The 15,789-nt window shown below is 44.9% G+C and overlaps 1 protein-coding gene across 1 annotated transcript in view; it reads left to right on the top strand.

The window, feature by feature from the left end:
- Positions 1 to 15,789, top strand: part of ARHGAP39 (Rho GTPase activating protein 39) — a 287,928-nt gene that overhangs the window by 62,300 nt on the left and 209,839 nt on the right. Inside the window, exon 4 of the mRNA XM_065400194.1 lies at positions 1,964 to 2,044. Coding sequence (XP_065256266.1) covers positions 1,964 to 2,044 — 81 coding nt within the window. The remainder of the gene's footprint in view (positions 1 to 1,963; positions 2,045 to 15,789) is intronic.

Here is a 15,789-nt window from a genome sequence, read left to right as displayed (position 1 = left end):
GTTACGTCCCAGCCTTCTGAAGTTGCCTGAGCCAAGCCTCAGTCGATTGTGTGGAAGGAGATCGCAGCTCATTGTGGAGGAGTTGCCGTGGTCTTTGGATTTGGATTCAGAACTGAACACGAGAACAGATGTCTGCAAGGACTGCGGAATAGGCTGGATACCAAGAGAGTGAGGCAGGGAGAACATGTGCTACCTACAGAGAGAGAAAAGGGATTCAGTGATTCAACACAGTGCTTCTGCAAGTCATAATTTTAAGGCTCAGAAGCCTCATTAAAATTAGCGTTGACAGATGCTTAATTTTATTGCCACTTTCCTGAATAAAATTGGAGTTCTATCCTATTAGGAAGATGGCTTTTTATCTTCATTCTGAAACCAGCATCTACTCTGAACTCTGTGTCTGTGTGTATATTCTCACACCACATCTTTTAGAGAATTGATCAGAAAGAAGTCGTTTCTCTAGCTTTGCACTTTGTTGTATAAGGATCTAACAAAATAAATGTCTAACCTTTTGTTCAGTGTATGTGAATAGCCAGGTGTTCTATAAAGAAGCCTGATGATTTATGCAGCCCATTACAGAGTGTTGTTAAGGGGGAGAGAGTCCCCCTACTTCCCCAGGCCATTAAAGATGCATGATAAGCAAAGTAGCTCTTTTGCGCTGAGTCATATATGCACATTTATATAAAAATGTGAATGCTGCCTTTAGACAAAGAAAGCTAGGGTCAACTCAATCTAGGGCCTAAATGGAGTAAGGTGGAAAGAGACATGCATCTCTGCTTTGTGTTCAGTTAGGAGGAACATGAAGTGGGAGTATCAAGAATGTCAAGGGGCAACTGACCTTTGACCTTGTATAACATTATGTGTGAGAGAGAGGCTTTAAAATGTGCTAGTCTGGAAAGTAACACTTCAGAAATGGCATTATGAGGCTACAGGCTTGTTCTCTCAATGACTCCAGATCAAATCTACTCAGTGTAGAGTGTTCGTGTTTTCTAACTGCCATCTTGTAGACTTCCTCCGGAATCTGAGAATCAAGCTGGGTTCTTTCCTTCTTGCACACCATTGCCAGCAATGAATGTTCTTCAGGCCACATCAGCCCTCAGAGACACCATCAGTGGATTTTCACAAGTGTTTGGAACTTGGTAAACAATTCCATTGCTCATTGCCCAAGGAGTAGACTTTCCAGCTTCCTCTTCGTTGCCTTGGCTCTGCAGGGCTAACGGAAGTAAAAAAGTAGTAATATTGTCCAGTCCACTGAAGTCGGCAGATCTGACTCATGTACAGATGGGGGTGGAGGACAGACTTTACCGAGTAGCAAAGGGCCATTTCTACATAGTAGTTCTCCTCTGAAAAACTGCCTGACTAGCAAAACATTGAGCAGACTCTCCATAGGTGTGCAGATGAGTTAACAAAAAAACAAAACCAAAATCTCTAGCCCTGCAGAGTTTACAATAAGTTACAAGGTATTTTATCTAATTCAGTGCCGACAGCATGCTAAACTTTATACAGTCCTTGTCCTGAACATCTTATGGAGTGCTATGCTAATGTAGAATGGCTTTCAAATAAATGGGTATGGGTTGACAAGCCCTGGGAAAGGAGGTGGTTTGAGAGGGACAAAGGTTGTGGGACAAGATCATGAGATGCTTTTGTTATGGGCACGCCTTATTGGATCCTTTCTTAATGTATAGTTAGTGTTCAGGGGAAAATATGACCTATTTGGGGTTTTGAGGAAAGTCAGTTGAGAGCAATTCCAAGGAAGTAGAAATCTATTACAGTCCATGGATGGCTAAATGATGGTAACTGAGCCACCTGAGAGATAAGAAATCTGAGTGTGGTCCCCAGGCTGGTGGGGTTGGAGGACAGTGTCGGTGAATGCAGGTGTGGGTACATCCCTGTCACCCGCAAGCTAAAATACTGATGCAAATTGCTGTCCTTGGTAACTTCCTTCTTCCCCATTCCTATGTTGCAGTTCTTCACCTCCCGGAGTGTTTGAGAAAGAATATGAAATATACCGGGATTACAATGCAGAAGGTCAACTTCTCCACTACAGGTAGCTGGAATTTATCTACAGTAATGGGGCTTTGTCTTCTGAGAATGACTGTCTGAAATGTAAACACTGCCATATTGTGTGTGGGATTGGGGACGCTATTTGTGAGTGTGTCTGTGTGGGGAAAGCAAACTTCATGTAGCAGGAGGTATTGAACGCCTTCTCTCTTTATTTCTTTTGATCTTCCTTTGTAAACTTTGGCTCCCTAATGTAAGGATGATAATGTTGTCTCCTGGTTACTTAGAGTGGAAGCTCTTTGGGACAGGAATTGTTCACTTCTGTGTTTGTATAGTACCTACCACAGTGTGGGCGTGGTCTGGGTTGGACCCTAGGCACTAGCATAATAAACATGATAACAATGGTTAGAGCAGGGCATTTGGAGTCCTGGGCTGGAGGCAGTATGGTGACTGAGCTGGGAATGGAATGCAGGAGTTTCCTTGTTCTCAATCCTTTAGACCAGGGGTCGGCAACCTTTCAGAAGTGGTGTGCCAGGTCTTCATTTATTCACTCTGAGTTAAGGTTTCGCGTGCCAGTCATACATGTTAACGTTTTTAGAAGGTCCCTTTCTATACATGTATAATATAGAACTAAACTATTGTTGTCTGTAAAGTAAATAAGGTTTTTAAAATGTTTAAGAAGCTTCATTTAAAATTAAATTAAAATGCAGAGCCCCCCGGACCGGTGGCCAGGACCCGGGCAGTGTGAGTGCCACTGAAAATCAGCTCGTGTGCCATAGGTTGCCTACCCCTGCTTTAGACCCTGCTGCCTCGCCAGTGTGTTTGATTTTTTTCCTGCTGAGCATGGGCTGGATAAGACAGTAGCAAATATTCATTTATGGGAGTGATTATTCTGTGTGCATTTCAGAGGTTATAAAAATTGTACTTCAGACAGAAGGCTGCCGGTCTGTTTCTTCTATGCTGTAATCTTGTCGTTTGAAATATGCTCAACTGTTTACATTAGGATTTTGTATAAGAAATTATCAATATTTGCTTTGATTTCTCATTAATGGTAAAACTAGATATTAAAAAAGCAGAGGGGGAAAACCCCACCTCCATATTCTCTGCTTGCTGCTCACAAAGCCCTGTAAGGCTAATGGGACTCTCACATCAAGAGGAAAATGGGGACCCATTTCAGGAATTATGCAGACTCCAGCAGCCTGGAGCTCTGTCAGTCACTGCTGCCTTCTCAGTGAGCCTGCAGCTTGCCAGGATCTGGTAAGAACAGCCATGCCATCACCATGGGGCCAGTTTTTGTTGGCTTTCTGAGGTTTTGTTTGGGGCTGTAGGTGTTTGTTTATCTGGGTTGTCTGTCTCGTCAGAAAGTTCAGTTGGTTTCAGGCACAGATCTTCTGCCACCAGGCCTCCTCAATCTCTACAGGCAGAGGAGTTGGAGGCTTCACCTGGAGGAAGGGAAGATAACAATGCATAACGTCAATCATCTCTCTAAGTAGAGACAACCCATGGTAAGAGTGTCTAGCACTTCTGCACACAGTGCACCTTAGAACTGTGGTTGAACCAGTGCATTTTTTGTCCTCCAAACACAATGCACTGCATTAGGAGATGGAGTTGGGAGGTATGGCTAAATCACTACAGTTGTAGCATTGATGGCTTCCTGGTTGTTCTAGGCAGAAACTGTTGAAGACTACATGCGTTCAGCTAAGCCACATACTTCCATTACAAGCTGACTTGTGAAATGCTCTACGTGGTCATTGCATGTGGACAGATGGTGTTTGTACACATAGTGAAAGTTCAAGGTGTTCTAAACAATGGCTTACTGCAGCACTTCCCCTCTTAGTGTAGACAAGGCCAGAGTGGTCTGTCCCAGTCTGTTCTCTAGAGCTGTCTATCCAAATTGGGGATGGTAGGATTTTCTCTTCCGGACTGGCAGAGTCCAAAGTAATCCAGAAAATAATACTTGGACATTAGTTTCCTCTAATGGAGTCGTTTTATCTAATATCAAACCTGAGGCCTCTCTCACGCGGACTTGCTGTCCAGAGGGCGCAAGCAGCCTGCCTGATTTCAGTCACAACCTTGCAGTTCACAGGAAGGTGGGATTGAGCACTGATGTGCTGTCTGACTGTCTCCAGAGCATCATGCTTACATGAATGTATCTCTTAAGGATGTTAGCGCTGTTGGTCAGTGGGTGTCAGATTTCCGGCTTGGATATGAGCTTCAAGGATTGTTCAGTTCAGTGTTCCTCGGGGCCTTGATTACCATTCACAGTGTGTGAGCTCCGAATGGGACAGCTGTAGGCTCCAGAAATTAAGGACAGGTTCCCGCACCAGTTGCAATCACTTCAGTTTTTATTTCCGACCCACTGTTTCAGTTTCCCCCAGTTCGTTTCAGAGCCTTAAAATGCTACCTGCCCTGCTGGAGGAATACCATTGAGTAACAGAGTACACTCATTTCCTGCCAAATATTTGGCATTTTGAGTCTCCAGGACTGTGTGGAAGGGTCGTCTATGATTCTTCAGCAACATTTGTTCTGTAACATGTGTAGAGGCTGATTGATATTCTCTCCACCTTACACCCACTTTGGACAGCTTAAGATTTCAACTGGGGCCAGGGCTCATCACAGCAGTGCCTTATCTTTAGGGGTCCAAGTGGTGCTCTGGGAAAAGCATAGATTATTACTATTTATTCTTATTTAAGATTTATATTGTGGTATCCCCTGGGAGCTTCAGTCATGAACCAGACCCCGTTGTGCTAGGCACTGTACAAACACAGGACAGACAGACAGTGCCTGCTCCAAATGCCTTACAATGTAAGTGAGACAAGGGGGGTGAGGTGATATATTTTATTGGGCCAACTTCTGTTGGTGAAAAGACGTGCTTTCAAGCACACATGGAGCTGTTCTTCAGGTCTGGGAAAGGTCTGAAGAAGAGCTCTGTGTGAGCTTGAAAGCATGTCTCTTTCACCAACAGAAAAGGCGCAATAAAAGATAGTTCTTCACCCACCTTGTCTCTTTTATGTCCTGCGGCTGACACAGCTATACGCTGCAAACTACAATCTAAGTATAAGACAAGAGGCAACAGGAGAAGCACAAGGAAACAGAGACAATACTGGTCACTATGATAGGCAGCCTCAGGTGCTCTGCTGTAATTTGGCCTCAGTTTAAGATGAGCTGGAGCTCCCTGCATGAAGCTACCCTTAGACCAGCATGGTGCCTGGTTAGTGACTCATCCATTCTGACGTGATTAATAGTCAAAATCTTCCCGTTGAAGAGGTTCTTGCTTGTGTGATTTGATGGCTGTTGGCAGGGCTGATGTGGTGGTCAGAAGCCTGCAGAGGCTGAGTTTGTAACTTTCAGCCTGCATAGCCAGCTATAAATATCTCCTTTCAACTGTCTACTTTGCTAGTCCTGTAACTTAGTTTCGTTTGCATTAAGAGCATAACATAAGAACATAAGAACGGCCGTACTGGGTCAGACCAAAGGTCCATCTAGCCCAGTATCCTGTCTACCGACAGTGGCCAATGCCAGGTGCCCCAGAGGGAGTGAACCTAACAGGCAATGATCAAGTGATCTCTCTCCTGCCGTCCATCTCCACCCTCTGACAAACAGAGGCTAGGGACCATTCCTTACGCATCCTGGCTAATAGCCATTAATGGACTTAACCACCATGAATTTATCCAGTTCTCTTTTAAACGCTGTTATAGTCTTAGCCTTCACAACCTCCTCAGGCAAGGAGTTCCACAAGTTGACTGTGCGCTGCATGAAGAAGAACTTCCTTGTATTTGTTTCATTGATCTCACAAGAGGAATTCATTTACACGGACTATCTGGCCTGTCAAAATTAATCTCCATTTGGACCGTGGGATGAAAAACAAACTTCCTAAAAGTAATAAGAGATCAGACTTCCCAACACAAATGGCAATGTCTTTTTTTATTGCAACCCTATACCATTGAATGACCTTAACATTCTTGTATAGCCTGTGTTCTCTTATATACACCTGCAAAGCGCTGTATGTGAAGGTGGTGGGTGAGCTTGACCAGCCTAATAACAACCATTCCTCAGAGCCTTCCTCCGTGAGCTGAGTAAGTTGCATGCCCATTTTGCAGGTGAGGAAACTAACAGGGGAAGTGATTTGCCCAAGTTCTATATCATTGTTCCAGCTGGTATTAAACTTCGGGGTGCCTGGCCCATTAGACCACATGTTCACTCGTTTAGTTTGCAGGTAGCAGTGGGAATACTCATTCAGTATGCATCCAGGTGAGTGACTGAGCAAAGCCAAACAAGGCTGGAGAGGTAACTGAGACTCTGTGATTTGTTTTGTGAGCAGCTATTTCTGTAAACAGGACAGAGCAAGCAGGACAGTGATTTGATGCTGATCAATTCTGACCCTCTGCCAGCTGGATTATCACACTGGATACAAGAGAAAATGTAGGTTCTCTCAGTGACAGCAACTCCATCTGCAAGTGGGCGAATGCCCCCCTCCCACCAGTCAGGAGGTCTGGGTAGCCTTACTGCTAGAATGTACAGTGCCTTGTCTGCCTTATGCACGCCAGCAACACATCTTGCAACAGCTGCCTGTGTTTTCTCTTCCTTTCATGTGGCGCCTTTTCCAGCAACCAAGCAATTAAAAGATGAAATTTCACTGTGGTTAGCACACACGGGCTGTTTGCCTTAGCACAAGCTTTGCTGGAGAGAGAGACTTCCATTTCTTTCCCCTCTCAGCTTTATTGGCTGTAAAACACAGATTACCCCTACCTCCCCCAAATCTGTGCCAGATGGGAAACTAATTAGCAGCTTCAAGCCCCCTGCTTGTTTAATTAGCTAAGAGTGGATTATTTTCTTCAGGAACCAGGCAGAGATGTCCTTTACGGTGGGCCTCTGTGTGCAGTCAGGAGAGAAGAGCTCCTATAATAAAAGTGGGAGCTTCTTTTGAGGGTATGGCTAACTTCCCATTAAGGTGTAGCTATGTGGGCTTTGGCTTCTGTGCAAACCGTTCTCTTGCCACCAAGGGTGAAAGTTAGGGCCAGGACTTCCAGCTGAGCCTAGTGATTTTTGTGTGCCCAAATTGACACATTTAAAGGGCTTGATTTTCAGGGGCAGGTGGCTGGTGCTTTATGAAATCAACCCCCCTCTTGGATTTAAGGTGTCTCAGCTTGGACTCCCACAAAATGGAAGCAGCCAGACTCGCTAGGCATAGCTGAAAATCTTGGGCAAGGTGCTGCACTGTGAAAGGAAATACATGGGCTATAAGGACACAAGGAGAGAACTCTGGCCTAGAGCACTGCTGGGAACACAGGAAGGTGAGCAGAACCCACAGAATCATGACACAAAATGGCTGTTGTGCTTGGGCACAGCCTGGCAACACAGAGCCAGCTCAGAAGTCACCTTCCTGGGCTGTGTCAGGAGGCAGTGGGTTCGGTCCCTGGTGAGGAGACAGTGCTTCATGTCACGCTCAGATAACCCCTCTGACTAATCATCAGATGGGGGTCCATGTGCAGCAGTCGCTTGGCCAGGGAAAGGGGGTTTGTTTTGAGAGTGGTTGGGGGGGATCCGAAGATCTCCCTGATCTTCCCCCCTGACTTTCCAGCATGCTCACACAGACATTGAGCGCGTGACTGAAATGGACCAGAGCAAGGATAGATAAAGGGTTAAAGGCTAAATCCTGCCCCAGCTTGAGGTACGCATGTCGCTGCTTGGCTTGCAGAATTCCCTCCTGCACTGCAACTGAGCTCTCCACAGCGCAGGAGTGCCATGCATTTGCTGCCTGCGCTTTCATCAAAGCTGCCTCCACAATCATTCAGCCTCAGAGTATCCACCTTATTATATTCAGCAGCTTGCAAATTCTAGGCAGCATCCATTCATAAAACACTCCTGAGCAGTTACTGTAGGGCAGGGATTTAGTATCCGAATAGAGCCAAAACAAAGCATTATCTGCAGGGCAGGAGTAGTGCTGGGGGGGCTAAGACATTGAATATTGAGAGTGGGGGAGCATGAGGCAACTTCTCCCCCCAACCCTCACAAGTCCTGCATTAGCACTATAAATGGTGCATTAGCATTAACCTGCATTAGCATTATTTATCTTGGCAATGCACAGATAAATAAGACAAGGTTCTTGCCCTGAAGAGCTTGCAAGGTAAATAAAGAGGTAGGATGTATGTGGACAGACTGCAGCTTGGGAACGGGGACAAAGGGACATGTCATACCAATGAGGCTGTGCTCTTGCTGCAGTAGCTGATGTATCTTGGAGGCTGGCATTGGCCTAATATTTTTGTTCTCTCTCCTTTGTCATTTCCTTACGCCTTTGTGTGTACACGCCCATGCGAGTGCTTTCATGCACGTGCCCCATAGCGGAGAAGGGAAGAATAGGGGTTGCAGGTCTTGGGGAAGAAGTGTTTGAAGAGAATTAGTGGAGAGGGAGGAAGCCTGGTCACGGGTTCCAGGACTCGTGAGAGGGAGGGCATGTGGAGTGGGCCAGCTTTGTGGCTTGGGCAGAGTTAAGAAATGAGGGAGGCTAGTGAAGGGGTTTGAGGTGGGGCAGGATGTGAGTGTACATAGTTAGGGCCCTACCAAATTCATGGCCATGAAAAATGTGTCACGGACCGTGAAATCTGGTCTCCCCCCGTGAAATCTGGGAGTTGCAGGGGGGTCACAAGGTTATTTTAGAGATGTCACGGTATTGCCACCTTTACTTCTGCGCTGCCTTCAGAGCTGGGCGGCTGGAGAGCGGTGGCTGTTGGCCGAGTGCCCAGCTTAGAAGGCAGCGCCCCGCCAGCAGCAGCACAGAAGTGAGAGTGGCAATACCATACCATGCCACCCTTACTTTTGCACGCTGCCTTCAGAGCTGGGTGGCTGGAGAGTGGCAACTGTTGACTGAGGGCCAGCTCTGAAGGCAGCAGCACAGAAGGGTGGCAATACCATACCAGGCCATCCTTACTTCTGCGCTGCTGCTGCTGATGGCGGCTCTGCCTTCACAGGTGGGCTCCCGGCCAGCAGCTGCCCAGCTCGGAAGGCAGCGTCGCCGCCAGCAGCAGTGCAGAAGTAAGGGTAGCAGTACCACAACCCCCCCTACAATGCCCTTGCGACCCCCCCACAACTCCTTTTTGGGTCAAGACCCCTACAGTTACAACACTAGGAAATTTCAGATTTCAATAGGTGAAATCACGAAATTTATGATTTTTAAAATCCTCTGACCGTGAAATTGACCAAAATGGACCATGAATTTGGTAGGGCCCTATACATAGTGAAGGCATCCTAGCTTTCCCCTGGGTCTACCTTGCCTTGCTCTTCTGAATGTTGCTGCTGCAGTTTTCTGGGAAGAGGATGCATGGTGGAGGGCAGAGGGCTGTAGATTGCCAATTGCCACTCTCCACCTGCCATTCTTCAGGGTGTGCAGTTAAATGCCCCCAGTGCACCCCCGTTTGCCATGCACTGTGCTCTCATTCCCCTTGTCCTTTACTTCAGACTAGCATGTGTGGACGAGTCTGAGGCTTCAAAGCTATCTGCTATGAGAGTCATGTACTGCACTGCCAGAGACAACCCTAGGCATGCTGAGAACCTTGACAAAGAGGGATCACAGCCCCCAACAAATCACTGCTTCCTTCTTCCACCTAGCTCAACAACCCACCTGGTGTCCCCTGCCTGAGACACCCCTTCCTCTGAATGGTGTCCGTTCTCTGCAGTGGGCACACCATTCCCAGAATCCTTTGCAGGTGTGCTCCAAAGCAGGGTGTTGTGACAGTTTGCACAAAGGATTCTAGGACACATTCAAGATTCAAAAGCAGCCAGTCACTTGATGAGATAGAAACTAGTACCCCCAGGGATTGGGCATAAACTCCATGGTCTAAGACTAACCTGTTGGGGAGTGATAGTGGCAGCCCCTGTCCTGTCTCATCAACTTCCCCACCCATGTGGCATCCTAGGTGTCCAGCTTCCTGATGTAGGCCCAAGCCTACCCCAGGCCCTGCAGCAGGATGCTTGGAAAGAATGTGAGGGGAGCTGGCTGGACCTCTCTGCCTTCGCGGTGGAACAGAATCAGCACAGCCCTCTGACAATTTGCTGGGAGGGTGGTGTTCTAATACAGCAAATTATGATTAGTGGGTGTCATTAAGGGGATGATGTCTCACTCCGTGTCTAGATGGCATTTGTAGGAGAGCCCTTGCATCTTAATGCTCGTCAAGATGGCCAAGTGCAATAATCAGCCTTGTATTTAACTTATTTTATTCTTACTGGGTTGAACATAAAGCAGCTTGTTGTGGCCCCTCGAGCCTGGATCTTTAGATGATCCCAGAGGCCAGGAGAGCATTCTTCTCTTCCGGGCCCTGTAACAATCCAAAGGGATGAATTCCTTGTACATCTGTGGGGCAGATTTGTCAAGGAAGGGTTAATCAGATCTGAGAACTGCTAGCCCTATACATTAAGCTGATTTATTGGTCTGATGTAATGCTTCCATTGTGCTCCCTTGATTGACTGGTAGGGAGTGGAGTCTTTTTAAAACACGCTAGAACTAATCTGTCTAGATCAGAATGCTCCAGCTCACCTGCTCATGTAGCTGAATTCATCTTCTGTCTTAATAAGCAGCTGCCTCTCTTCTGGTTTCTTATTGGCAGTGATTCAACACTGCATAGGGTGTGCTAACTCTCCCTGTTTTTAACTGCACTGGGAGCCCAGGATTTGTCTGTGGCTGTAAGGAAAGTGTTAAACCTCCAGGGCCGAGCTCTGCAATTACAACCCAGAATCCTGCAATCTATGGGAGGCAGTGTGCGTTGTAGGAAGCAGATATGGATGCAGTGTATGTCATAGTGTGTCCACCAGGGCATCCCGGGAAGCTGAGATATTACTCTCCTGGGAATTTCCCAGGAACAAAAGAACTTGACCTTAAAACAGAACCCTCATTCCATTATGTAGGCAATTCTGTTCTGGGAGTAATCGAGGGGTCTGCTTACTTAAGTGTAGCCAGTATAATTTTAAATAGACTCTCAAGGGGACTAGTCTGGGCTGGGTGCTCTGTGTTACTGTTGTATAACTCAGAGTGAATACACGCCTGGTTCTTGGCCTCCAGCTTAAATACTTGATAGAATCCAAGGAAAAGGCCAATCAGACCAGCTAGCTCTTCCAGCTCGTTCTTCAGGACCAATTGCAGGATGGTTCCTTGCAGAGTGTTCTACCCAAACTAGCTTATAGATGTCCCAAGAGATGGGGCTGCAGCCGTTCTCTTTCAACGGCCGGTCCATCTCATGGTAAGGGAGATTTCCTTGCCTAAATGCTCCCCTTTAAATTTCATTCCATTGTAGTTAGTGTTGTGATATCACTTCATGGGCGATGGTTAGAATAGAGAAGTATAAAAGTGTGGACAGTGAGTTGGGGATAGATTCCAGGAGTCCTGACATTATCCCTGTCTTTGGCCAACAGACAACGCTGTCAGCCACACAACTGCTTAGGAAGCTCAGCATACACCTTTCTACCAGCTCAGAAGAGTGGAGCTGAGAGAACGTTGAGTTGTGGATGAAGTTTACCAGCTTCCAGCAGAACTCTGCTCACTTTGCTGTCATGCTGCTTGTGTCCTCAGGACATCACCAGCTTGCCAAGTCCCTTGCCACCAGGAAGTGTTACTACCACCTAAAGGGATGTGTGCCAGCTGACCTCCCTGCTGTTAGCACAGGTCTCTGGGCATGTTTAGTGGCTGGCCTATGGGAATAACACTGCTGCTGTTCTTGTGCTGCCAACCTCTTCTTATATCTCTGCATGGAGCAGATAATGCTGTGGTGCCAAGGGCTAGGATGCTTCCATGTGGCTGTGGCTGAGAGTTCAGTTCCCATTGGAGCCAGGCTGGAAAGGGTGAGAGGGTGGGGTAGTGGAAGCCAGTTCAGGGAGTCCTCTCTATGCAGGGAGCAAAGAAGAAACAGAGGCTCATGGTTCCACCCCGTAGCTGTCACAGCCCCTGGGATCGAGGTGTAGGGAGTTTTCATAATACAGACTAAGACACTATATCTGCCAGCTGGTCTTCCACTCGGTAGTGTGGTAACACGCTGCCAAAGGAATGGAGGGCAGGGGCTTGGCAAACCCATGTGGTGCTGTCTCTCTGATCTTCTCTCCCCTCACACTAAAGCTTATGCAGTGGTGTATGGTCCTCACCACCATCTGAGTGTCCAAAAGGCTGAGCAGTATTGGCTCCCCTTGTGCATTCCTTCAATGCAGAGCATACTTTGCTTGACCCCTTCTTGAGCCTGAGAGCGGCTGCAATCTTTGACAGCTTGGAGCGGCAGTTCACAACAGGCATTGTTTTAAGGGGTGCATAGTCTGTGACCTCCAATACTAAACTATGCCAAAGACGCACGTATCCCAAGCATTTGTTAGCCCTGCTGTCGGCTGCCAGTGCACCTGCCTGCGAGAACATCTCATTGACTATTCCACTTGTCTTGCATGTGGTAGAGTCCAGAACTTGACACTCTCTGCCCACCAGCTGTTTGGTTCATCCACCTCCTTACTACACTGACTGCAATTTATCACTGGCTCTCAAGATGTTCTCGTAATAAGAGTTTTCCTTCCCGATGCTTAAAAACTTAAAGGCAAATCTGTTGTCTGGTTTCTTCAGAAATAATGAACAGGCTTGGGTTTAATGCAAGTTGAGTCCTGAGAGGCAAGATTACAGGAGGATTAAAAATCCATGTGTGTGACTGAGAAACTGAAGAGAAGGTTTGACAGGTTTGTCATCGTTGTTCTCAGTCTATGCAGCTATGGAATAATCTTCAGAGTGATGGAAGCTTCGTTGCTTGGGACATTTATAACTGGAATTGGAAAACATACTGTTTGGAGAGAACTACTTATAGGCCATTTCCAGCTCCGGCTCCAGCTTGTGATTCTGTGATTTTAATCTTACTGTATAGCAAAAAGGCTGGGGAGAAAAAAATCTGATCTCTTGTCTATGGGCAGCTAAGACTTCAAATTTGATTATCTGACAGGAAAATGTGGGTGTTTCAACTTTGGGGCAGTGGCTTCATTCTCATGTAAATGAAAACAAAATGCTGTTTGTGTAGGGAGAATTCTCTGCATTCAGGCCGTTTGGTTCTACACTGTTGTGCTAAGTTTTTTTTTATTTTATTGGTCTCTTAATGTGTCTGACTCTCAGTTGGTCTTATGGTTAGTTGCATCCTTGTTTTAATAAAACTTTAAAATGCCACTCTCATCCCCAGTCTGAGACTAATTAATTTCAGATTCAGGTAAAATTCCTAATACCTAAATGCCATGATGTTTAATATCCTGCTGCTATGAAATTTAGATCTGAGTTTATGGAATAACCAAAGAAGTGGATGTTTTGCTGATAATCCCTTTAGCATAAATAGACGAGTGTTGCCATTATGACCTGATCTTCAGCAAGATGTGCAAATGGCCAACAGGATGCACAGTTAACTGTTTGCACACAAATCAGGATACCTGTAATTACATACCTCTATCTTTTGAAGTTCAAGCCCTTAGTAAGTTGTTAGACTTTAGTATCAACATACCATTGAGTGAACAAAGTAGATTACACCTCTCAGAGCTATTGAATTAGTCTGTCTGCAAATTATGTAGTGGTCAAATCAATTTCCCAAATTCATCCAACTGTCTGGAGTAGAATCCAGGACCCTTTGATTTAGGTGGCCTGGGAGGTGGGAGAGTAATAACCTAGCCTTTCATCTCTGAACTCCAGGGCCTTAGCTCACAAGAGGAATTAAGTTTGTTGGGTTCATCCTAGTTGGGTATTTATCCACTGCTAAAAATCACCATAGAGCCTGGTCTATGAATATGGACGATGGATTTCAGAAAAGCAAACTTGAACTAACTCCACTAGAAGGTAAGGTCGCATGGGAAGAAAATCTAAGGGAAAAGCTGTTCAGGAGAGCTGGCAAGTTTTTAGATGCAATATTTAAGGCACAAGAGCAAACTATGCTGATGTGATGGAAATATAGGAAGAATTGTAAGAAGCCAATAGGTTGCATCTGGAGCTCTTTAATGACCTGAAAATCCAAAAAGAATCCTTCAGAAAGTGAAAACATGGACAAATTGTGAAGGATGAGTATAAAATAATAGCTCAAACATATAAAAACCCCCAACCCCCTGTGATCATGTGAGACTTGAGTGACATATGCTGCAGGTATCATGCTGCCAATACTAAAACATCCTTCTAATTTCTAAATATTAGAAAATTATCTAATTGCAAAGTGTTGCATCCAACACGGGACAATTCTATAGTAGACCTCTTCTTGACAGATAAAGGAACTGATCACAGAACTAAATATTAATATGTTATGTACAAGTGATCATGACTTAGTCACACTGTCAGTGTGCAAACAGAATTTAAAAACAGACCAGTCATGTATGGACTTGGTGTTTTAAAAGGATCAATTTCACAAGGCTGAAAATAACTGAGCCAGGTCAGCGGGGAGGAAGAATTTAATCAGAAGAGTGTGAATGATCATTGGGAATTGGTTAAGAACACTGTACTAAATGCCCCAAAAGCCCCAATTTAGGAAGAAGGCCATACTGGTTAAAAAACTGACCTGGTTTAGAGGGGACATGAAGGCAACTATAAAATTAAATATATATAATTATATACAACAAATGGAAGAAAGGAGAAGTTGATAGTAATTAATATAAATCAGAAGATAGGAATTGTAGAAAATTAATAAGGGAAGCAAAGGGACAAAACAAGAAATGTATGGCCTGCAGAGTTAAGGACTACAAGGAGGTTTTTTTTTAAGTATATTAGGAACAAAAAGAATCCTAACAATGGTATTTGTCCATTACTAGATGGAAATGGTAGAATTATCAATAATAATGCAGAAAAAGCAGAAGTGTTCAATAAATATTTCTATTCTGTATTTGGGGAAAAAACAGAGGTATTCATGTGATAATGATAGTACTCTTTCCATTTCACTAATGTCTCAGGAGGATAGTGAACAGCAGCTATTAAAGTTAGACATTTTTAAATCAGAAGGTTCAGATAACTTGTATCCAAGAGTTTTAAAAGAGCTGGCTGAGGAGCTTGCTGCATCGTTAATGTTTATTTTCAATAAGTCTTGGAATGCTGGGGAAGTTCCAGAAGACTGGAAGAAAGCTCTTGTTGTGCTATTATTTAAAAAGGGTAAATGGGATGACTTGGGTAATTGTAGGCCTGTCAGTCTGGTATCGACCCTGGGCAAGATGATGGAGCAGCTGGTACGGGACTCAATTAATAAAGAATCAAAGGAGGGTAATATAACTAATGCCAAGCAACATGGGCTTATAGAAAATAGATCCTGTCAAACTAACTCAATATTTTTTTTCGAATGAGGTCACAAGTTTGGCTGATAAAGGTAACAGTGTTGATATAATAGACTTCTGTGAGGTGTTTGACTTGGTACAGCATGACATTTTGATTTAAAAAAACCCTAGAATGATATAAAATTAACATGCACACATTAAATGGATTAAAACTGGTTAACTGATGCGTCTCAATGTAACAGTAAATGGGAAACTATCATCCATCCCGAAGATTGGTTCTTGGTCCTAGACCAGTGGTTCCCAAACTTTAACAACCTGTGAACCCCTTTCACTAAAATGTCAAGTCTCGCGAACCCCCTTCATAAAATTATTATGAAGAACAATTATTATTGTTCTTCATAATAATTTTAAAAACAATACAAGCTGCCTATTTAATTTTAAAACCAGCAAAAAATATCCACCATCCTTTCCATTTCTTATAAGGAGTCTTGAAGTTTAAATCTCCTCAGTGTGATAGATATGCTTGCTTTGATCTGCTTAGCTCTTGGAAGTCCAGGG

Source organism: Emys orbicularis, chromosome 2, assembly GCF_028017835.1.
Source record: "Emys orbicularis isolate rEmyOrb1 chromosome 2, rEmyOrb1.hap1, whole genome shotgun sequence".
Taxonomy (NCBI): domain Eukaryota; kingdom Metazoa; phylum Chordata; order Testudines; family Emydidae; genus Emys; species Emys orbicularis.
This window is presented reverse-complemented; position numbering and strand designations above follow the sequence as displayed.